Source organism: Peromyscus maniculatus, chromosome X, assembly GCF_049852395.1.
Source record: "Peromyscus maniculatus bairdii isolate BWxNUB_F1_BW_parent chromosome X, HU_Pman_BW_mat_3.1, whole genome shotgun sequence".
NCBI classification, from domain to species: Eukaryota; Metazoa; Chordata; class Mammalia; order Rodentia; family Cricetidae; genus Peromyscus; species Peromyscus maniculatus.
Window position 1 is genome coordinate 46,373,863 of NC_134875.1, and position 24,788 is coordinate 46,398,650.

Genomic DNA, 24,788 nt, shown 5'->3' on the forward strand with positions numbered 1-24,788 from the left:
CAGGGGAAGGGTTAAACTGTGACAGCAATGGGAACAGTTATGCGTGGCGTCCTGGCCCCTTGCCAGTGTTAGGTAATGATGGGTGTCCATAAGCATTGAAGCCCTGGGTGGCTCACAGTCCAAGACTGTGATCTCATTGGTATCTTCCTCTTTGCCTCTTGTCCATTCATTCATTTGGGAAAGAACCTCCTGGCTTGAAGTTGGTGACTCAGGAGGTAAGGCACTTGGGGTGGAGTAGGGTGGAGGTAAGAGAAGTTACCTAGCATTTCCTGGTATGTCTTTTCTCCCCTCCAGGTCCTGATTTTTTTTTTATCCAGAGGCAATTCATTTTAGGCTCCTCCCCTTGTTTTACCGGTTTAGGATTTTTTTTTCTCCTTAACCCAGGGTGATTTTTTAACCCTTTGCAAGTTCCTCTGAAGTTTTCAGAAGACAGGAGCCTAACTTTTGATAATCATCTCAGAACAGGAAATGGGATCAGAACAGGGCCATTCAGCTTTCAACTACTGTAAGAAGCCAGTTCCCAAATGCCCAGTGAAATGGAAGACCCAGGGAGGGCCTGCACCCTTGGACTGCGCAGCTTAGTGGAAATCCATTCAAGCTAGGAAAAATGTCAAGGAAGCCTTGGGCTTTTGTTTTGGATTTCCCATCAGTATGGAAGCATCTGAGGCACTGCCTCCCTTCTAGAGGCCTGTGGATGGGCGGACATCTGATCGGTTGCCTTGTGGAAGAGTGTGTTGGCTAGGGTGTGGAGCTGAAGCCGGAGCCCCAGCTCAGCACATGGCCCGCCTTCCCAGGAAAGCTATTTTCAGAACTCAGTCACCAGCATTGTTTGTGATCTGAAATGACTCCCACAGTGTTTGAAGCTAGATGGAAAAGCTCTTTGATCTGCCTAAATAAATAATGAGACAAAGAGGGGTTTTTCCTTCCCATACTGATTAAACAACCAGAGAAATTAAGCTGCATATATCTTATAGGAAGATACGTATCTTTTCTCCTTCCTTCTAAATTATCTGTGGATCTCACTCTATTTATGTCTCTTGAAACAACAAAGCCCATGCTGACCTACGTTTGTTTTTGTTTTGTTTTTGTTTGTTTGTTTGTTTTTGGCTGTGCTGGGCATCTAATCCAGGGCCTCCAGCATGCTAAGCAAGCGCCCTTCCACTGAGCTCCACCCCCAGCCCTTGAGCAGTACTGTAACACGCAGGTATGCTCTACCAGTTGCTTCTCTATGGGATAGGAACAGTGTGCTTGATAATGCCGGACAAGTAACAAAATTGCCTGAGCTAGAGGTGTTCCATTGGATGTCTGGGTATACATCAGATAAATTCTGTCTCAAAGCATTTTTGCATGCCCTGGGTGGGTGGGGGGAGGGGCACCTATCGACAGATCCTTGGCAAAAAGAGGCAGTCCAACAGCTTTCCAGAAGTCTACTGCTTCTAAGTGCTGACACGTTTTCCTCCTTTATTTCCTGTATGGCTTGTGAATATCTTCCCAAGTAGCTGCAGCTCACAGGGGGAAAAAAAAAAAAAAAAAAAACAAAAAAAAAACAGAAAGCCTACGTTCTTAATTCTGAAACCACAAATGACAGATCAGGATAAAACGTAAGGGTTTTTTTTTTTTAAACAAACTGCTGTTAAAAAGAAAACACCACTTTCATTTGCCTTCAGAGATTCAGTGAAATGTTGGAGATTTGCTGTTAAAATGAACAAAATGTTATAAACAATCCTTTGATTACTTCATCATCTCCATGCCCTCCTCCCTACTTAAAAAAATAAATAACTTGAATGTTCAGAACTCCAGATGGGAAATAAGGCCAAGCCATGGGAAGGATTTTTAAATGTCTAAATCTTGGTCTTTCTGAGTACTTGAACCCCCTTTTGCATCTTGGGTTTACACACTGATCAAGTGCTTTTAAAAAATGAAATCATTTCTGTTTATATAGCAGCCACCCCCTTTCAATTATTGAAATCATGCCCAGATCTGAGGTTTCTTGAAATGCTTGTTGAACAGAATCTCAGGGTGACCTAAATCTGTAGTTCAGAACAGAGCTACTTGTGCAATTGGAACAGCCCGGAATTATTCACAAGCTACGCCAGGACTCACATTCACTGCCACAGAGCCTGGGAGAGGCACCATTTCAGTGGTGAGAAGCTGGCTATAGGCTGTTAGCGACACCTGCTCTGATGAGAGAAAGAGGAGGCGGGGGAGTACTTGTACTCATGTGGGTAGGTGGGTGTGCATGTGAACGTGACCAAAGAGAATGGGGACCCTAGTCATGGAGGTACCAGGGTGGAAAGCTCTGTGTTTGTTAAGTGTGTGTGTGTGTGTGTGTGTGTGTGTGTGTGTGTGTGTGTGTGTGTGTGTGTATTTTACTTTCCCTTTTTGTCTTTACAAGTTCTCTGTGAAAATATATCCTCTCTCTCAAAGCAGCTTTGGGGAGGAGCCTAATTTTGGTGAGTGGTCTCCTGCATAGACAGCCAGCCAGGTCCTCTCTTCTGCAGAGCACTAGTAGCCCCTGAGTCTCAGGAAGGAGCAGGGTATTGGGGAGAAGAGGCAGAGAGGCCGATCGGATTGTCCATGGGATCATGTGATTCTATTGTCTCCGGTGGCCTGTTGTTCCCAGTTAGTTATGTCAGAGGGGAGTGTTTCCAGCTGCTGTGGGGTGGAAGGACCTGGAGAGTGCACTGCCTTCACGTCTGCCACTTTATTGCTATCATTACTCTTTCTTTTATTATTTAATCTTCAGTGTGTTTTTTGTTTCCTCTGACATATGCCAGAGTTCTCTTCGACCTGTGTCTTCTTCCCTGAGCCCCCTGTTCTCACAGGGAATTTTATTCCCGTGTTAATGTCGTCCTGCCTTTTGGTGGCAGGCAGATGTTGAAGCTCAGATGGAATTCCTTTGCCTGGAGCGTTTCTCTACTTTTTCGACGACCCAAGCCTTTACTTGTTTGTAGATCTGCCAGTGAAGGGGACTGCGTTGGTTTTTCCAACCCTCTGCTTCCTTTTGTAGCCTGGGGAGTCAAGGGGCAGCTGCTTTGTTTGCGCTTATCTTCATCCTGGGCTTATCTGACCCCAGAGACCTTCCGGAAACCTTGCAGGATCCTTTTCTAGACCCCTGAGAAGCTGTGCACTGTCCAGGGACTTTGACAGGCCATTTACCCTTTAGGGAGGGAGGGAGGCAGATGCCTACGTCTGTTTGAGCAAAAGGCCCCCTTTGCTTGATAAGCTCCCAGGGGAGCTGTGGAGAGGAAGCCCAGTTTGAAACTCTGTGTTCAGTCTTTTAGAGCGAATACCTCCCAGGCAGTGGACTTCACAATCCTGAGAAGGAAGGCAAAAGATAGTGTTGTGACTTTTTCCCTTAAACTTTGGAAATAGGATTGGAGAATATGAAATTTAAGACCCTCTTTCTCTTCAAGATATTCAAAGGCCCCCTCCTCCCAAATCACAGAGCATTTTACCTCTGTATTACACATTAATTGAAACAGCTCTTCAAAAGGGAACACATCATTGTTTTTACCTGTATAGAAAGTGAAGGTCCACAGAATGGAAACCAGTTCATAAACTACCCCAGGCTTTAGAACAACTGAGTGTTTTGAGCTCTTGGAAAGAAAGGTTCTATATGGCATCCGTTTTCCAGCTGTAGTCTTGAAGAGTGTGTCATCTCTTTTATGCCCAAGTAGTTTACCTGATTTTTTGAATATTTAACAATTATTTCCAGTGACGTGTATAAAATTGGAAGAATGTGTGTATGCTAGAGGCGTGTATGGGATGGTAGGTCAGACCCCGGGGTATGAAAAGGTTAGAATACTTTTGTGAGTATCAAGGTCATTGGATGTGTCCATGAGCAAATATTTGGAATGGTTTGGTAATTGTAAACAGCCTACAGAGGGAGGAGCTCTTGGGGATGCTGTTAACTGGAGTGTGTGAGAGAGAACTGTGTTCAAGTGTCTGAATTGCTAGTGAAAAGTTAGTTGTTTTTGGCCATTTGTCCAATTTCTATCAAGAATTTTATGCAAATTAGCACAAAGATTAACAGGGTATTCCATTGGGAAGATACTCACAAGTTCAACATATCTTACTGGTAGATAAAAAGCTGTATTTTGTATTGAGTCAAAATATGTGACAGTCCCAGTATTTTTGCAGTTCATTTGCAGCCCTGGCTGTCTTGGAACTCACTCTGTAGACCAGGCTTCTCTTGAACTCACAGAGATCTGCCTGCCTCTGCTTTGTGAGTGCTGGGACTGAAGGCCTATGCAATTATGCCCAGTACGATAAATTTTTTAAGAAGGACTCATTTTGTATGTATGGATGGTTTGCTTGCATGTATGTCTGTGCTCTACATGCATGCCTAATGCCTGCCAGAAGACAGTGTCAGATCTCCTGGATCATGGCTGTTATGTGGGTTCTCAGAATAAGAGCAGCCTCTGAAAGAGCAGCCAGTGTTCTTAAGCACTGAGCCATCTCTCCGACTTCTCTACTAAGTAATTTGAACAAGGTTGCACAGAGCTAGTAAGTAGTAACAAAAGTCTCTGGAGTCCCATTGTTGGGATCTAAATCCTGCTCTTAGCCATCTGTCTTCCCTGAGTGGAGAAATTCAGGAACAGACAGAGTTCAGCCTGGGCTAGGGGATGGTAAATTACCTTTTTGCCTTCAGTATACACAGACATATACACTTCCTGTTAGTGGTGATGGTGGGGTGTGACACATCCATATACTTGGATTGTTTTAGTTAATAGTTATGCGCAAATCATTTTTACTTTGGTATTAATATTTTGTATCTAATAATTAGGTACCAAAAATCAGAAAGCCACATTAAACAATATACCAAGATTTTCTTTCTGAAACATTCTATAAGCAATAAGTTGGGGATTTGTACAGCACTGCTTAGAAATTAATGGAGCCAGAAGATGAGAGTGGGACACTACCACTAACACCATAGTTCATTCATTCTCCCCAAATGTCTCTCTTTCCCTTTCTCTCTCTTTCTGTTTCATTCAAGATGGGACTCAGCTTGTGTTTCAGCCCTGCACTGCATCCCAAGCCCTCAGCACATCTCTTTCCTTATCTGGATTTTAGTTTTACCCTTTCCAAGAAAAGAATTATTTAAGGCCTTTCTAATTCCTAAATTTGGTGATTTAGTGTATTATAAATAGTACAATAGTGTTGCCTATAACTTCTCCAAGCCTCCATAGTGCTCCTTAATAAGTATTATTAAATTGATAACTGAAATGAACAATAATTATTTGGTGTTTTAAATTTAATAAATGTCTTCATATCTCTGAGGAATTCTTAAGTGTATGAATTATCAAAGGTAGTCACAGATAGGTAGATGGAAGGCAACTGAACGTCTGTTTTAAGTAACCAAGTAAACATATTTCCTAAACTGAAGTCTTCGCATACATAAAGTGTTTTTCAGACAGGTTCAGTTTTCAGTCAGGACATGAGCATTACATTGTACAAGAGGAATTTTAAACGACTGAGCAATGAATGTGGAGATAGCCATCTTAAGAGTTCCATACTTGCCTCAGAGGTTATCTGGTTTCATCTCCAAGGGGATCATAGCTAGTGAGCAGTAGCTCTTGGACAGAGTCACAAAATGTCTCGGTAAGAGTGAACTCTAGAGTTCTTTGATGGGGATTTAATTCTGCTGGCTTCTCATTTTACCTGTGTTTTGGGGGGATCTCCTTGTGTCATTTACTTGTGCCTTCGGAGTGAACTTAACCAGAGCTTGCCTTATGTGTTTTTCAGGACAACGCAGGACATCTCGCTGTCTTTGTCAGCAAGAAATGCTCAGCCTCACAGCCCAACATCTTCCTTGACATCCGGGGGTGCCTTGCTGCAGTCTCCACAATCTACCAGATTGTCTTCGGCTCAACACGCCCTGGTCTCAAACCAAGGGGACCACGCTACTCACCTGCCAAGGCAGCAGCAGCATTTTCATCCTAATCAGAGTCATCGGCTCTCCCAGCCCACCTTGCCTCCTCCAGCACCACAGCAGCAGCCAGGAGAAGCCTACTCAGCTATGCCTCGGGCTCAGCAGTCTGCTTCTTATCAGCCCATGCCAGCTGACCCTTTTGCTATCGTCTCTAGAGCCCAGCAGATGGTTGAGATCCTCTCTGATGAGAATCGGAACCTGCGGCATGAGTTGGATGGATGTTATGAGAAAGTGGCAAGACTGCAGAAGGTAGGGCGGGCTCCCTTGAGGGTCCCTAAAGATTTCTTTGGAGCTTACTAGTGGGACTTGTTAAATACCCATCTAAAGGTTTCATCTGTGCGTGTTTACCATCTTGCATGGGTAGGTCTTTGAGATTCTTCTTCTGATGTTGGTCAAACTTTAGAAAAGCTGTGTCTGTCTAGGATAACTAACTTTTTTCTCTTTTTATTATCATAATGATACAAAACAATGGACTTTATGGTGACATTTTCACACATGCGTATCATGTACTTTCATCATATTCACACTCACTGCTGTCTTTTGTCCCCCTTTTTCTTTAAGAGAAGTGCCATTTTACATTTATACTAATAGAAAAATACTAGAGATGTCCCAGACTCTATAACCCTTATATTTTTGGTTGTGAGCCTAGCCTTTAACGGCTGAGCCATCTCTCCAGCCCTCTATAACCCTTAAGAAAACTTGGTTCATTGTTCTATTCTAAAAGTTAGCAGATATACTTCTTCATAAAGAATATTAGTAAGGCCTGTGCTCATGGAAAACCTGCCAGCATTTAAAGGCTTTTTGTCTTGCTTGTATTTTCCCCATATGATTTTGAATCAGAAATATAAAGCCATAGTTCATAGTTTCTAGAAAGATCCCAGCAGCTGAGATTTTGTACGGTTCAGGAAAAGGCTGACAGTGCTCTTCCTTGTGGGAGTTCTCTCCCTAATTCTTCTTTGACACTAGCCCTCCTCCCCACGTAGGCTTTGGTCTCTCTCTAAAGATCCACTTCAACATCTGCTCTCTTTCTGTGGTGTGTGTGTGTGTGTGTGTGCGTGTGTGTGTGCCTGCGCGTGTGCGAGCGCGCGTTGAAAAGGACACACCAAAGAGGCTTAGCGCCACAGCTGGGTGACAGGTGACAGCCGTAGGCAGAGGAAATAGAAAAAGAAGTATGTGTCCCCAGTTCCCATTCTTCCCTGTTCCCCCCACCGGCACTGTTTGCTGCAGCTGGGACTTTAGCTTTTAGTGCCTCAAGGCCCAAAGCTCAGCTCTTGCCATAGTGGCTATTAGTGAAGAGAGTTATGCCTTTGGCAGCTTCTTTGTAGCTTTTAACCAGGAGGAGCTCATGAGGCACGATCGATCTCCTTGCAAACTGTTCGAGAAGTTTAGGCTGAAGGTGGGGAGGGAAGGACACTTGCCTTACGTTGTTCAGCAACTCTGTCTCTAGGAGACAACCAGAATGGGAATTTCTGCATGAAGCTGAGAATTTGCCAACACCAGATCTTTTACCTAAAGGAGGAGAGAGCTTACTTTTCCATAGTTAAGTGGGTGTTATACAGTGAAAAAGACGCCCCCCCTTTTTAATGTCCTCAAATCCAATTGAGGGCTATCAGGGTGAATTGAGAGCTATTCATTACTTTGTCTTGATTTCATATTTTCTTTCTTCCCAGTTTGCCAACACCCCTCTCTAACATTGCATTAATGCTGCACATGAATTTTGTCCATTGACTAGAAACCCTGTTTAGTTGATTAGAGCTCCTCTAACTTTTAATTTCGCTCGGCCTGGCCTCATCTTTGACATAATCACTGGTTACTGAGTTCAGATCTTCCTTGTCAAGGATCCCTGGTGACACTAGGAGCGGGGGTTGGGTGACTAGTGCAGGGGACAAAGTAGGAATTTGGCCCTTGTGTAGAGAGGTCTGTCAGAAAAATCACGATCCTCACAGCAGAGTTCAAGGCAGTGCTCAGGTAGAGAAAAGGTGACAGGAAGGGGAGAAGAAGAAAATGAAAGTAGGGAAAAGTGTCATACACACCAGATGGTAGCGCGGGAAAGAAGGGGGGAGGGAGGGAGAGAGAGAGAGAGAGAGAGAGAGAGAGAGAGAGAGAGAGAGAGAGAGAGAGAGAGAGAGCCCGCGCGAGCGCGCACTGGAGGCTCCTGAGGACGGAAAGGAGAATGAGCAAGCCCTGAAACCCACAGCCACTCTCCCTCTGTTTCACCCCATCCATCACCCACACCAAGTCGGTGGCTCTGGCCTTTCTGAGACGGCCCCATCGCACTGCTCTGTGCAAGAGGACGCTATCTCCACAGGGGGAAGGGGAAGGATTAGCACCAGATCCTTCCCGAGCAGGCGCACATGGAGAAAGGGACTGTCTTTCTAGGTGCGCCCTTCTGGGTGGTAAGTAGGAAGCCTGACTCCCTTTCTCTTGGCTGCCTCTTGCAGACCAACACCAAGCCTGCTCTTTCAAATGGAAATGTTTATTTTCTCCTCTCCAGCACTTGAATTTCATGCAAAAGCTTCACCAGGCGCAGGCCCTGCAGATCTTGTCTCTAAATGCCATTCACCAGTTTTCACCTTCTGTGCTGCTATCTTGGTGCCATCTGCAAGGAGAAAAACACTTTCAAGTCTGCTCTTTTCAGTGGTGCAAGCCTCATTTGTTTGCAGGCAGTCCTGGCTCCAGCAGGAGTCTGAAGATGGGGGCAGCTGGATTCGGAGTTGATTGTAACCCCACCGCTCCTCCCCCATCCTCAATTGGGGCGCCTGTTTATTTCGCCCCCTAAAGCACTCTGAGCTTTGTTCAGGAAGAGTGGAAAACTGAGAAGAAATCCAGAGTGGCTTACAGGAGTCAGCCTTAATTTGAAAATTGCTTAATAGGCCATGGGCTTTATTTGTCTTATACAAATTATATGCAAATAATCTTTGCGGTTAGTACACGTGCATGGGAGCTGTACTGGTCGCAGAAAAAAAAACTCTGGAGTCTAGTTTCTTGTTTTCTTCCTGATTCTGGCTAATTCTGGACAAGAATCTTTGGCTTTTCTTCTCTAAGATTTGCAGAGAAGTGTCATAAAACAAGACAAATCATGAATTTCAGTTCAGAACCGGTACTAGTTTCCCACTGACGATGGTCATTATAGGATAAAGTCCAAATGCCTGGCTTTTAAAGCCATTTTATGACCTGACTTCAGTTATCTTCGCAGCCATATCCCTCTAGCTTCCCTGTGGCTACCACACAGTGTCCAGCCAAATTAGACTCCTGGTCATTCTGGGAATGCATTTGCTTACTCAGAATAGAATACCCTTCCCCTCACCTCTGCCCATTGAAATCTAATCCAGCTTTCAGGATCTGCCTCGAAATGCCATCTCTCCCTGAAATGATTTTCCTCCCCTCCCCCAACCAGGGATAACTTCTTTCTGCTCCCTGCTCCCTTACAGCTGTGTCTTGCCCTAAATTCTCTGACTTGATTCTATTGAAGGCAAGGATAATGTGGATATGTTCTCCTTCAGGTTTGCACACATCACAGTTAACTAGCTGACTCTTGATTGAATAGTGGTGAAGGTGAATTGAATTATGCTGCTGACCATTTGGGTTTTTAGGGGTTATACATGCTGCTGATTTGTATATGCTGCTGATGTGTACTTGGGAAAGGTAATTTAACCACTCTCTCTGCTAACATGGGGCAAGTTATATCACTTAGGCAGATGTCAGCACAAAATGAGAGAACCACACAGAAGTCCTTTGAGGGCTTCAAAATAAAGCTATTGCTATATAATATACAGTATTATTAATATTTTCAAATTCGGAAATTAAAATCCTGTGAGGTCTGTTTTATCTTACTGACTACTAACTGTCCCATTAAACTAGTGGCAACACCATCTTTCTTTTTAATGTGAAGGTGGAGACAGAAATCCAGCGAGTCTCAGAGGCATATGAGAATTTGGTGAAGTCATCCTCCAAAAGAGAGGCTCTGGAGAAAGCCATGAGGAACAAGCTGGAGGGTGAGATTCGAAGGATGCATGACTTCAACAGAGATCTGAGAGGTGAGGGACAAGTGGACCGAACTTGGTAGTTTGTTTGTTTGCTTGCTTGTTTTTCGAAACACCGTCTCTCTACATAGTTCAGGCTAGCCCAGGACTTACTATGTAGTCCGTGCTGGCCTTGTACTCCAGAATTCCCATGCTTTACCCTCCCAAGTAGTGGGGATGAAAGCGTGGGTCCCTACATCTGGCTCTTGCTTTAGTAGGTCTTGTATTGTTTTTGAGATTCACATTTGGAAACTCAGGTCTCTGTCATCCGTCCTGTTTGTCAAAAGATGCTGACTTTTGCCAAAGGCCAGTATTTAGAAGACAGACAGCATGTGCTTAGCAGTGCGTATGGATGGCCCTGTTGATTTGATTGTCTTCATATTCCACAGAACGTCTAGAGTCTGCCAACAAGCAGCTGGCAGAAAAGGAGTACGAGGGGTCAGAGGACACCAGGAAAACCATCTCTCAGCTCTTCGCCAAAAGTAAGTCTGGAAAGTCCTCAGGCAGGTGGGAATGTATGCATGGGCAGTAACAGGTCTGAAAATGCTGCTGCTACGGGTGGGAGGAAAGTGAAAATGGTGCCTGACTCTCTTTAGCCTTTGAGAACAACCAGGAGAGAATGAATATCTTTTTCCCATTACTGCGTGAAATACCAGGAAGGCAAAGGACTGTTCTCTGTAGGAAGTCAGAAAAGCCCATTAGGATCCCTGTCCTTGGTAGGGAATATTATCCTTAATAATGATGAAAGGACTGTTGTAGGTGAGTCCATACACTGGCTGTGGTAGATGGGATGAGCATGCAGGACAGTGATTCATGTTTGGAATCCCCAGCCTGTACCAGCGCTCCCCTTTTCAACACCTATCATTCCACACTGACAGATTGTGAAGATAGCCAGAGAAGGAAGAGCCTCTGCTATGACCTGAATTCATGGTTCTGCTCGCAGAGTTAGAGGGTACAGGGCTGGGGAGAATTATGCTTTCCTCATAATAGTGTTTCCTTTGTCTGGAAATACTCCTAGGACTGTAACAATGAATTAATCCCCTTCTTTATCGGCCCCTAATGGACTCCACCCAGCTAGACAATGCCTAATTCTTTCCAATTGCTATAATAAAAGCAGCAATAAAAACTTCATAGTGGATTGAGTCCACTGGGAGAAGAAATTGGGTTGAGAACAGATGAAGCGTCCTTCTTCGGGCAGCCGCTTAAGCTTGGCTTCGCCCTGCCCCAGCCTCCCTCAGTGCAGCTCCCACTGCCGTCCTGCTGGTTGGGGACTTGTCAGTCTCTTCTATTTTTGCTGGGCCTCCCAATGACCCTTTCATGTCATTCTGTGCAGTTTCCAGTTAGCTTTTTACAAGTCTGTTTGATCTTCCTTTACAATATTCCCTTCCTTGCCTGGGTTGCTCTGGTCGTCCGGGCTCTGGCTTCCAAACAGTTTTTCTTCCTCTTTGCCCAGAGCCTCCCAGTCCTTTGTCCGTCGTCTAAGAGCAAGGAATGTTGTTTTTCCGGTGTCATCAGAACCTGGGGTAAATTGTGAAGTTGCTTTTGTGGTGTCACTGTTACCCTGGAAGCTAGTTCAGTGGCAGGAAGATGGTGGCAGCCTCCCAGAGTAAAACAAAACATATGGGTTCTTGCCCCGGATCTGCTTGTTTGCACTCCTCTCTGTGAAGAAATGCTATTTCAGGTGCTCACAGAGCTCTGCTGTGGGATTATAAAATGGACTTATGTACTAAACCAAAAGACACTAACAGCAGAGTGAAACACTCTCAGTGATTCTAAAACTACGTGGGGAAGAGAGCATGCCTTATGACCCCTTTCTTTCTTTTACCTTTGGGCATCCAAAGGGGCCTGCGAGGTGGGAACTGTAGCAGGAAAAAAAGAAAGCGCTTTTGAAAAGCCTTCTCTGGAACTGTACTCCAGCAATCCCAGAGAGACAGAAACAATTTCACCCAGAAGGCAGTTGGGTACAGTAGAAGGGGCTTCCATAGGCTGAGCCTCAGTATGGAATTCACCCCTCGTTTTCCGGTTGTGGGAGCTAGTGCAAGTTAGACATGCTTGCTCTCCAAGTCCTATTTCCTCATATGCAAATAGAGAAGTGAAGAGTAATAGCTCATATCCTTGTTCTGAGGATTCAGCCAGCACAATGCCTGATCCATGGTGAGTGTTCAGCAAATGTTCACTTCTTTTCAAGGTACATCTATCTATTCAGATCGATGTATGTAATGTCACAGTGAGAAATGAGGCCAAGCTGGCATCATGAAGATAAGGTCCAAATCTAAACCATTTCTATGAGTTTTCTGGTATGAGGTCCTAGATGGAGTTTGTCCTAGATACCAGGAGAAGTACCTGGAAAAACATGAGACATAACTATATGTCAAGGTCCCTTGTAGCTGTACTTTAGTATCAAATTCAGAAACAAAATTGCTACTCTTACAGGTGAGACTTAGCCTTCACATTTTAAAAACTAATATAAAAGAATCAGTCACATCTTAATAAAAGACATATTTTGAAGCAATATGATTCTTTCCAATCATTGAATCCTGGTGATGGTTATTGTCATTCTCTTACTAACTTTTGTTGGTGCGTTTTCATGTTTCTTTCATTTAAATACATTATGTTATCTCATTGAATTCTTAACAAATATGGATTAAAGAAAATGGCAATGTTACCTGTGCTTTTTATTGATAGAGTGTTTTTATCCTTTCTTAGAATGTCCACATTTCCACTTACATACCTTTCCTGTCTTTGCATGCTGTCTACTTTTTCTTAATAAAAACTTAAGCATATTAATCAAAGGCATTTCAAAGATATGATCTGACCATTCCAACGTCCTTAACTTACCTGGGTCAGGTTCTGATGCAGGCTGTGTCTTTTACGAAACTGTGCATTTTGTCTTTTAGTTTAAAAACAGTTCTGCTATTTTGATTATTGTTGTTGAATAGCAGGAATATGTAGTGGCTAAGAAGAACTGCAGTAGACAAGCCTTTGAATAATACTTGCCCTGGATTGTTCTGAGCATAATGCTCCTTTCTGATGTAGCATAAGGTGTGTGGCCAGTGAAATGGTATCTAGCCCTGAGATTAGGGTTTTTTGTTTTATTGAGTCTGTGCTTTTGGACTGTAAACCTTACAAAGGTGACTCAGTCCCCACCTCTGTTTACTGCAATGTGATCAGAGGGGCCTAGAGTCAGGTATTTCTTGTTTTCCAGCCTGGAACATGTTAAAATGGACGTTGTCATCCTTTGTCCAGACTGGTTATTATCCAAAATATTTCAGCAAGTTAGGTTCTGGTTAAACAGTTTCTCCTCAGGGCATGCTGTGTTGAGAAGAACAAAATGCTCTGGTACATTTCAAAATGCTTTCTTTCCCCTCCTGCTGCTGATAAGGCAAGGAGATTCTTTTTTTCTGATCTCCAGGGAGACCCTGGATGAACACCTGGTGGCAAAACTTCCAAAAATGTGGGTGTTCCAGTATGAGTACCTCTCCCGGGAATTAGCGCTCACATTTGTACACACTGAGCTATGAGCAATTAATCAATCCTAGTGCAGGGTTTCCTAACCAGCTTCAGGTTTCCATGGTCTTTGCTCACACAATTCTAATTTGGTAAATTGTGATTCTCTGTCCAACTATCTCCCACTTTGAGGACAGAAGCTTGCCCTGTGGATTTCACTTCTGTGAGAGCTTTCTCTAGATCTCAGCTTAGTTACTCTTTTGCAAATATAAGAACATTTTATAAAAACAAAACTGAGGAAATGAACTTATTCTGTGCTGAATGTGGATGTATGTATACACATACGTTTGTTGCTGTGTAGTGCTTAATTCTTTTTTTTTTTTTTTGGTTTTTAGAGACAGGGTTTCTCTGTGTAGCATTGCGCCTTTCCTGGAACTCTCTCTGTAGCCCACGTTGGCCTTGAACTCACAGAGATCCTCCTGCCTTTGCCTCCTGAGTGCTGGGATTAAAGGCGTGTGCTACCACCGCCCAGGCGCATTTTTTTTTTCCAGACAGGGTTTCTCTGTGTAGCTTTGCACCTTTCCTGGAACTCACTTGGTAGCCCAGGCTGGCCTCGAACTCACAGAGATCCGCCTGCCTCTGCCTCCCAAGTGCTGGGATTAAAGGTGTGTGCCACCACTGCCCGGCTCTTTTTTTTATGACATTTTATAAGTACTTATTCATTACTTCTTATTTACCCAACAAGTTAGTTGATCCAGTGGTAAAATCTAAATGTTGTAAATTTTGATTCTTTCAGCCATGTGCTAGAAGTGTGTACGCTGTCACGTAATATATATGACTTATTAGTTTTGCTCACTTAAGGCTTTGACCCAGCTTCAGGATGACAGTATTGATATTCCATGTTCTCACAGATAAAGAAAGCCAGCGGGAGAAGGAGAAGCTAGAAGCAGAGCTGGCTACTGCTCGTTCTACCAATGAAGACCAAAGGCGACACATTGAAATCCGAGACCAGGCATTGAGCAATGCCCAGGCAAAGGTGGTGAAGCTGGAAGAAGAGGTAGGTATCCTCAGGACGCACATGAGCCTGAGAATAGGAGAGGTGGGGAGCTCATGAGCTTCTCATCCTTTTGAATATTCAGCTTCCACAATCTTCCACCAGAGAGGGCCATCTTTTGCTTCTGGTTACAACTGTGCTGACATGAGTGTGTTGATTTTGATTGCATTTTCCTTCTCTGCATGTTCCTTTCTTTTGCTCTGTAATATGAAATCATTACACTCAAAGGAGGCAATTTCCATTCTCTCATTCATTTAATACATGTTTTTTATACCCTAAGTTCTCTCTAATACCTAGCCCTGCCTTAAGCCTCTTCTTACCCAGCTTTAATACTTCATTTTTGAAGAACTATAGAATGATTCCAGATATTTTAAAGTACTCCAATGATACTGAAATTGGAATGGTCCTATTCTTCTCATACTTGATGGGAAGACAAGCATGTCCCTTGTCTTATATCAGAAATGCATCTTTATGGCCACATATTTTGCTATTGAATTTGACAATTTGGTTTGGAGATGGAAGCAGTCTTCAGAGGTCTAACACAAAATAAGACCCAGGGAGAGTTTACAGTTTATGTCAGGAGAATGCATTGCTAAAGATCTTTGTTGTGGCTTAGAGACTAGTTTTAAAGAATGTTATTATGTGGTGTGGCTGACTTTGTCAGCTCTTTGTGTGAGTGGATGGAGCCATCCCTTGACAAATACAAGGGACCCTGAACTATAAAAATATGATTTAAATATGTATTTGATTAGTATCCATGTAGAAGCTGCTCTGTTGCAACACTAAACTGTGTTCCTTTGAAAAAGAGAGAACTTTGCTGCTGTACTGTCATTAATTAATTAGTCCTGGATGTTGGTTGTGATTATACTAGAGTAAAATTAACTCTTAAATGATTTGAACTTTTGGGAATGAGTATATTCCAACAAAGATGTGAAGTGTAAATTGACTAAGAAATTCAAATCTTGTTCAATTCTATTTTGAAATTTGAATTATTTTAAGAGAAATAGTAACTGCCATCGATCTCTAGTAGGAAGCCACTTGGGCTACATAGCAAATGTAAGGCCAGCCTAAGTTATACAGTGAAACCCTTTCTGAAAACAATAGTAATACCTCCATTATCTTACAAGTTGAAAGGCTTATGAACCAGAAATAAAATGAAATTATAGTTTTAGCCATGAAATGGCATTGTGGCTGTTGTATATGAAATGTCTTCTCTGCCTCCGTTAATTGCCTGCTTCCTGCCTCTCACGAAGAATGGCCCTCGTTGCTGGAGATCTCCAGACTTACAGATTTCTTCTGTTGTTCTTTCTGAGCATTAAAAACTGGTTGAAGTTAGGTTGTGGGTTCACTTTACTAGGAGATAATACCATGTAATCCATGATAACCTTTAGCCTGATTGCCAAAGTGTTAACTTCAAGTTGTAGAAAATCAACATAATGTGTTAACTTCTTCAGAAAGTAGCTTAGAAACATAATGTTACTTAATGGGAAACGACAGAGCCTTGGTTATTCAGGATTAAACTGTTTAATATGGAATATTAGGAGTCACTAACTCTGTAACTGCTTGATATGGGGTCTTTAGTATAGTCCCTTCACAAAATCAGTGACTGTTTCTGTCTTATGAGTGGTTTTTGTGCTAGGTGTGGTGGTACATGCCTGTGATCCTAGCAGTTAGGAGGCAGAGGAAGGTGGATTTTGGTGAGTCCAATGCCAGCTTGGTCTACACAGTGAGTTCCAGGACAGGCAGAGATACACAGTCTCAAAACATAAAGTGAGAGGGAGGGAGACAGAGATTGATTCATGAGTAGATAAGGTTTTCTTATGCTTTCTTATGACATGGCTTAAGGAAGGCCATGTTGGAAAACAGAGAGATACACCAAAAGACCTCCTTGGGCCCTGTGTAAATGTACATTGTATGGCTCATGTCTGGCTTTATGAAATGGGGAGTTTTTTCCAGGGAAAAGTTCTCTTGCCTGTTTTGCAAATCAGATTTACGAGAGCATTCTCAAAACAGGCCTTTTGGGAGGGGAGGATTTTCTCAGCTTTTGAAGTTCAGGGTCACTCAGGTAATTAGTTTTCATTGCGTCAAGATGGCAGGGAAAATTAGAAACGTATTGATTCAAGGATCCTTGGGTTCTTTTACACCTTCACCTCTTGAAAGCCCTCATGTAGGTACATTCCTTGACATTCATTTCATTTTTCTAATCCACTGTGCCTCCTGCCTGTAGGTTCCTGCAGTCATCCCTCTAAGCATTCCACAGAAGGGCCACCTCAGGCAAGAACTGTTTTCCTAAAGCCATAACTTTCAATTGCTTACAAGTTCAATGCTTATTCCTCTCTAAACCATGCTCTCATGACATCCACAGAGCTATTTTGCTAGGGAAGGGATGAATAGATCTGTTTCCCTGACAAGTCACTGTGATACAGACCTTAAAAATCAGTCTGCAGCCTGAGTAGCAGACAGCCAGATGAGGTAAATGATGCATTCCTGACCTCCTTACCCTTATCTTTTGAGACACATGGGTCCTATTGAAGTTGACACTAATTAAACGTTTCAAAAGAGCTCTGTGTCCTAAAGCAAGTGCAATAGTCTCACATTCACGGAGAGCTTCCCCATCCTCTCTAAATTAACCTCACTGGGGAGTTTCCATGGATGTCTGGCATATCTTCTCACAAGACTCAAGGCAGCCTGGGCTTCTGGCCGGCTGCTACATTAGGCGAATACAGAGTTGAAGCAGTGGCTTGGCTAATTGTTTCAGGGATGGTGGGAAAAACAGACTTGGCAAAGTCAGAGCGGGAGGATGCTGAGGGTGAGCGTAGTGAGCACTGTGTACAGGAGTGTATAAAGAAGCAGGTGAGAGGACTGGCAGAGCGAGCCAGCGGAAGGTATTGGAGCTAGAATGAATACTATACAGCTTGAGGAAGAAGGGGCTAATGCATTAACCCGTTCAGCATTCGAGTGATGATTTAGACTTGTCACTCTTGTCAAGATGTAGTTCTCAAAGTCTTGTTGCCCCCTCATCCACTTCTCAAATGTACCTACACCTGGTTGCGCTCCCCTGCCACCAGCATTCTTAAGGGCTCACATTTGTCAGTCTTCCTATGTCCCTCACTACTAAATGTATTTGGCTTTTTGTTTTGGTTTGTTCTAAAGGTAATTTCTGCTACATCACCTCTCCACCAAGTAATACACCAGATTTCTCCTTCCCAGTAGTAGAGGAAGATGTCTTAGATCTTATATATGAACATTAATATGTTTAATACTCTCTAATAAGTTTTAACCAGTTGGACTCCATTGGTGAAGTTTAAATTTTACAATAGATAAAATGCATTACACATTTGAGTGGAAGTCTAAGAGTGTGAATTATGTATACACTTAGGGGGTTAATAGGATAAGGTACACATGCACCCAGGCATTTCCCAGGGTATTCTGCTGATGAACTATCGATTTATTTGAAAGGCACTTCATCAAAGGATGAAATTTCTTATGCCTATGACAGTGCAGTTTCTTTGTAGTAAGTGTTGGTTGTTTCAATCTTCTTTAAAAAATACGAAATGTTGTCCACACACCAAATGGAAATGGGTGACCCCTCATAGTTTTTCTTCTTTTACTCATTCCTTTATATCTATGTTTTTTTAAATTCCCAAGGTAGACGCCTTGTAGGTTTCTTTATTCCCAAGGCAGCAAGTTTCCAGAGGTGGTGTTTTACTCTTTTAGTCTTTTACTATCTACCAGCAGACCACAGACTTTTTGGCAAAGGATAGAGGCAGCTTGCTAATACCAGGCTAGTGTTACCAAATTGCTTCAATGTGAACCCTGACTTAGAGCAGGGTCACCGGGTAAAACTAAATCAGATCAAACTAAAACTACTGAAGAAGGCTCATAGAGCAACATAAAAACTCATTGTGCGAAGGAGAACAGAGAAAATATACTGTAGATATGATCTTTACAAAATACTATTTGTAGGCAATAGAAGGCAGGAGACAAATCAGATATAATCAAGGCACTGAATTTAGTTCTGCATCAGCCTCAGTGTCTTTGAGAAAATGGTGCCTGTGTATGTCAGTGTTCACTCAGCTAGTATTAAATAATTTGTTCCCTCTACCTACACATGTGTGTTTTTAATCTTTGAAAATATTTACAGAGAGCTATTGATGTAACTCAATGGAAGAGCACAAAAGACAAAGAAAATAAATAACAACAACAGACATGTTTTCTATCCTCTAGGAACCTCAGATGAGAATATTAAAGCACTGATTATGCAGGAAATTCAGAAAGAAATCTAGAGAAAATGCCAACACCTCTAGCCCTGCTTCTTGTCTCCCTGTAAAGAAATGAGAAAATGATGGATTAAGAAACTTCCCTGTGAAGGACTGAGACAAGTGGTTAGCTTGAGGTGCTCTAAAACTAATTTTGTGTATAGCTCTCTTAAAAAAAATCAGTTTGAAAGACACCCACAGTTGTTGGAAGGAGGGAAGAGATGCCATCACGTGGTATTCATTTGTGGGGATCAGATTTTCCTGAGTCAGAAGAGGTTATGGTATCTGCCAAATTCTTGGGAATGGGTTCAAATTCTTACAGAAGAGCAGTGGAAAAGATGATTGCTTTAGCTCAAGAGGATTTGCCCTGTTCCTTATCAGATTACTTTCCTGCTGTTCTTTCTCCAATTTCTTATGATTTTTAATGATTTCTTTTATGGGTCTGTGCATCTGTCATCTGTGAATCTTTGTGTGTGTGTGTGTGTGTGTGTGTGTGTGTGTGTGTGTGTGTGTGTGTGTGTGTGTATTTTGAGAGAGAGTGAGCGAGTGACAGACTCATCTAGTCGAGGTAGGTCTTGAACATCTGGTCCTCCACCTTCAATCTTGACAGACCTGCATCATGATACTTAGATAAAATTCTCTGTTGAAAATCTGTCCTGAATAGGAATGATTTGAAAAACCCTTACAGTTACATGGCCAAGCAAACAAATACTTAAGAAACATTGGTAGAGAGACAAAAATGGGAGCTGTCATAGACTGAACCTTTGGGATACAGTAGTTCATGGATGGGGTGAGAATAAGGTTATCAAAGATGATGCAAAGGGAAATAGTGGGTTAAGGAGACAAACTGAGAGAATATGGGCTAGAGGAAAGGAAGGGAAGGGAAATAAAAGTTTTGAGAACTAGTGTTTGCTAAGAAAACTTAAATGGATGGAATTATTTCTTCTTTTCACTGGATAACCAGAGGGATTTAGGTTGGAATGATGGATTTACTTGGCTTCTTCTAGGAACTCATGGGTACAGGGCTTGACTAGAAACTCAGAATGACTAATCTGTGGTTTTGAAAACTCATTTTCCACATGAAGACCTGAGCCACTCTTGTGGATTTGGAAACTCATCATTTCCTTGAACACTGAAGACATCAAAAAATAAATCATCTAGGATTCTATGAAAAGTACACATTTTTTTGTGATTTGTCATAAACACACACAGAGCATTTACTTAGTTCTTAACCTCCATGATTATGACTATACAATATTCTAGGACCCTATTTAAGATCTTATTTTATTTAGCACTTTTAGATATTGCTCATTGTTGAATATTTTGGGAACTCCTAGGTTTGTGAACTATGGGAGTTTAAAGACCTGTAGAAGTCATCATAAATTATCTGTCTAGTTTAGTGGATTTTTTTTTAACTTCTTAAATCTTTGTGGAGAAGGATTTCAGAGAGATTTAAGCAATGTTCCTCAAGTTGCATAGCTCTTAAGTGAGAACGCCAGGATAGGGACTCAGGCAGTATGAGAATTTAGGACATTAGATTTTTTTTGTCTATATGTTGTGTGCATAAGAAAAAATTGGCACTATTTCCAATGGCTTTGAAAGGTAAAATTGGGGACCTACTGTTGCAATCAGTAATCTAAAATTGGAGGAGCTTAACAGCATAGATAACTGTAAAGGAGAGACCGAGAAGATAAGGGAGTTCACCATGATGATGGGAAAAGTCAAATATAAAATCTAGGATAGTAATAAAGTTAAAGCACATGAATTGTGGTGCTTAGAGGTGATCAACAAAATGTGGAGTATGTAACTTAGAAGATGGCTGAGTTTGCAAATTACATTCATAAAGCCCTACTGGGCAGCATTCAAGAATTGTCACTTTCCATTGTCACATACTTAGGGGTTAAGCGCCTCCCAGGTGCTTGTGATTGTGGGTGAGCTATAAGCTTTTGTTTAAAGAGGTCAGGTATGACAGCAATAATGGTCATTATTTTCTTAACTTGTTCTGCAGAATTTGTCTAAACTGTATGCCTGTTTTCAGCAAACTCAGAGAACATCCCCATCCCGTGTTGTTTTTCTCATTCAGGGGGCTGGCTGAGTGACTCCTCTTTCTGGGAGTGCTTTTCATAGGATTTTTCCTTTTCCTTTTTGAGAAGGCAGGATGTAGAAAGATTGGCATGACACTGGATTGCTTGCTTTTCAGTTTTCAGAGCTTACACTGCTGTACTACACTATCAAGGCAAGAACTGCATGCTGTCTATGTTTAATTGCCTTTAAGTATAACTGCTGTAAGCCTTCGTAATTATAGTTCACATTCTCTACATTAACATGGAACTGCTCCCTTGGGGTTTTCAGAGTGATTCACAAATAAATGCATTCAGCTCTAAATAGCTCAAGAACATTATAGAACCCCAAAGGTGAAGGATAAAGAATGTTTCCTTCTCTCCCAGTACTGAAATCTTAGCAAATAGCAAGGCAGAGACTTCCCTGCCCTAAATGTCTTACTTGTCCTAGTCAGAAACAAATGTCTTGCTTGTCCTAATCAGAAAAGAAAGGCTTAATCTTAATGAGAGGCAGAATGTCATGATTTATTTGTTTAATGTATGCCCTAGGAAATGCTCTTAACTAGCAAAATATCTAGACTTAGAGCTACCACTGTTGGGTTACAGTGCTAGAGTGAATGAAGTCTGTCTTGAAAAGAAATGACAACAAAACATTGAAACCATTGAACAGGTTTTGCCTTCTCATGGCCAAAAGAGATGCCATCGGTCTGGAGGTAGGAAAATGTAACCTAGGTTTCCCACCACATGGAGAAAGCTCAGCAATTCTAACGTGGATAGAGGAGGATTCGAAACAAATATTGTTTCCCTCACTATTAAGCGGCAGTGCTGTTGAAATGAAAATACAACAGAATTGGGATTTTGACTCACTACTATGAAGAAGATAACTGGTTTCTGTCCTGAGAAGTTCTGATGGGTCCTGTTGGCTTCCTCAAAGCTATGTGCACAATGTTGGTACTATGAGCAACTTCTTATATTTCAGCTACCTACTGAAGTCACTCAGGGCTTAGGAATTACCCACAGTCAAATGCCTGAGTTTAGTTTTTAATACAAGTTAGCAATAATATTTTAACTCTTAATCCTAGTGGTAAAGATTATCCTCGAGGGGAATAATAATGGTGGGTGTACCTCACTTGGGAGGAGTTGTATTTTAGGAAGAGGCTACAAGTTGATCTCCCAGCATTGGCTGATGCTGTACAAGTATTGTGAGAAGCAGAGTCTATTGTTTTGCAAGCAAGATGGTAAGGCTGCCTGCCTATTTTCCAATCTTCTTGGCTGTTGAAGATTATTTAAGGCTCTCCAATTGCTTCCTCACTCATTGCTACTGAGCCAGGATTTGGCTTGCAGTTATCTCAACTTTTGCTTGGGTATATGGCTTATAGACTTGCAAATGTGGAGAATCATGTTTGACTCAATCATTCACTGAGATATAGATTGACTCATTTGAGTATTTAGGGATCCTTGGCTCCAGAATAAAGGTAAGGGGTTTTTCAATCCACAGTCATCAACCCCCAACTTTGGAAATAAAAATCCCAAATAATTTGTTGTTTTTTAATAAAAAAAAAAAAGTGGGACACTGATGGTCGTGAGGAGACCAAAAGGCATTTCAACCGTCACTTAGATGATGGTTCTCTAATTGGAGAAGCAGAAGTTTTCTAAGTGAACCAGTGTAGGTTGTTTTGGATCATAACCAGGGACAATTTTCAGAAAGACATTTTGAGCCTCTGTATATTGTTAGTAGCTGCGATCTCCAGCCCCAGCCTGGGAAAAGAGACAGTACTTCTTTAAAGGGACGTGGGCTGGTGAATAGGCTCAGTAGCTAAAGGGCTTGCCACCAAACCTGACAACCTCGGTTTGAGTCCTGGAAAGCAAATGGCGGAAGGAGAGAACCAAGTCTCACAAGTTGTCTTCTGACTTCTCTGTGCCCACTGCGGCATGGGACCATATATGTGTGCATGAGCATGTGTCTCCCCCTCCCCCCGCCACACACAATCAATGTGAAGACAGTTAAAGAGGCAGGATTCTTTACCAAATGAAACCTTTCTCTTTCTTCTGCTCCCACCCTTTTATCATTCATCAACTGTGAGAACGAAAATGAAGCATACTTTCCCCCCAGACATTCCCATTTAGAGTAAGGAATAGAGGTGAGGACAATCATAAGAGAGAAACTGATAATCTTACATTCCAAGGTACTGTTTTGAGGGGAGTGGCCTTGGGGAAGACATAGATTTTAGGAAGGAGGAAGGATTCAAGAGAGGCTCCTATCTTTGTTGACAACATTGTTTGTATGAAATATACATGGCAACCAGCTGCTCATCCCAAAGGTTCATCTCACGTTTCATTCCTTTTGAAACAGGAGGAAATCTCAGTACAAGGCTGGATTTGGGGGTTTCATAACTGACCCTGTTGCCATTTTTTTCTTTCCATTTGCAAATCTGCCAACCTGGATTTCCAGCTGAAAAAGAAGCAAGTGTATGTGGATAAGGTGGAGAAGATGCAGCAGGCCCTAGTGCAGCTCCAGGCGGCCTGTGAGAAACGCGAGCAGCTGGAGCACCGACTCCGGACACGTTTGGAGAGGGAGCTGGAATCTCTTAGAATCCAGCAGGTACTGTGTTGGCTTCCTGGGGATGGGCAGAGATGATAGAGCAGTGAAATGATTCTGCCCGAGTGGATCTTGATGAACCATTCTGTCTATTAGGGTTACTTATAGAAATACTGGCAAGGGGCTCCTTATAGAAGTATAGGTGACTCAAATGCAGCTGTAAAGCTTGCCCCAGCATTGGTGATGACTCACTGCAGCTGAATCGCTAAAGGTCCCTGCCCAACTTGCAGGCTTCTCCATTAATCAGAATTTTTCTTCCTCTCTGGCAATTGTTGCTGCTTATATAACCTCAGGGAGAGAACTTAGGAATCTTGTGTTAGGTACCTTAACCTTGGAAATATTGTTTCCTTCCTTCTTGAGGCTCGTGAGTTTCATCTATTTCCCGAGTCTTACCAGGTATGGAATGAAGGAAAGGAAGAAAAGAAATACCATTATTCCTGGGTGTTTATTTATTTAATTTTTTTAGTTGGTGTTTAGCAAAAACACTAAAGGCATTTAAATGCTTTCTCATTTTTACATTTTCACCATCTCCCCATGTTACTGCAGAAGGCAGTTTAAACACAAAGACTACCAATTTCCTTAGCTTCCTATTCCAGCAGAATCATCATACTATCTTATACCTTTGATTTTTCACGGGAATGAGAACAAAAGACCCTATATGAATTGAAACAGCTACAAACCCAAATTCTTAGATGTTTGGAGATCTTGGGCAGATTTTCTGTTTGGTTTATTTTGAGACCAGGTCTCATGTAGTCCAGGCTGTCCTCCAGCTCAGTCTGTGCACTTCCAGCTGGAAGTGGTCTTTAGAAAACTTCTGGTCATGCTATTTATTGGGTTTAGAGGAGGAAAAAAAATCAAGACCCTCCCCCACAAAATGTTGTATAACTCACCAAAAATCTCATAAATTAGGAATAGTTTTGGAACCAGATCATAGATTTAAAAATTTTCCATTTCCTGCGTAGACTTTACTGTCAAACAAAGATTGCAGTTTTATTTCATTAATTTCTTAACAACATAGCAATTTGATAAGGTAGATTCTTTTTCTGGTTAAGGGCGGTTCGTATTGCAAGCCCAAGTCCTGTGGAGATCTAAGGTCTTCCTAGTTTTGAATCAGTATTCAAACTATGAGCTGTGGGATTAGCTCAGTGATGGAACCCTTCACTAGTCCTCACAGCACTCAGAAAGGAACCTCAGGTAGCCTGAGGCCTGGAGCTATGGCTCAGTGGTAGAGTGTTTGCCTATCATGCATGAATCTAGATTCGACCGCTACCACTACACAGACAGACAGATGAACAGAATAGCTTGGGCAATCTCTTCCATATAAAATGAAAGCTCAAATTGGATTTGGTAGGGGAGCTGTGTCAGGGGATTCCTGAGTTCAAGAGCAGCCAAAGCTACAGAGTGAGATCCTG

At 42.2% G+C, this 24,788-nt stretch overlaps 1 protein-coding gene across 9 annotated transcripts in view; it reads left to right on the forward strand.

Annotated features, from left to right (window-relative positions):
• Window positions 1-24,788, forward strand: part of Amot (angiomotin) — a 58,320-nt gene that overhangs the window by 18,678 nt on the left and 14,854 nt on the right. For 5 of the 9 annotated variants that reach the window (XM_042268724.2, XM_042268723.2, XM_076562310.1 and 2 more), the window contains 6 exons: window positions 1,130-1,204; window positions 5,749-6,184; window positions 9,828-9,972; window positions 10,347-10,439; window positions 14,316-14,461; window positions 23,230-23,379. In XM_042268724.2, the coding sequence (XP_042124658.1) occupies window positions 1,130-1,204; window positions 5,749-6,184; window positions 9,828-9,972; window positions 10,347-10,439; window positions 14,316-14,461; window positions 23,230-23,379 (1,045 nt within the window). Of the gene's footprint in view, window positions 1-1,129; window positions 1,205-5,505; window positions 5,605-5,748; window positions 6,185-9,827; window positions 9,973-10,346; window positions 10,440-14,315; window positions 14,462-23,229; window positions 23,380-24,788 lie in introns of those variants that run through there. The other 4 variants (XM_006997633.4, XM_076562313.1, XM_076562312.1 and 1 more) reach the window with 2 other exon arrangements.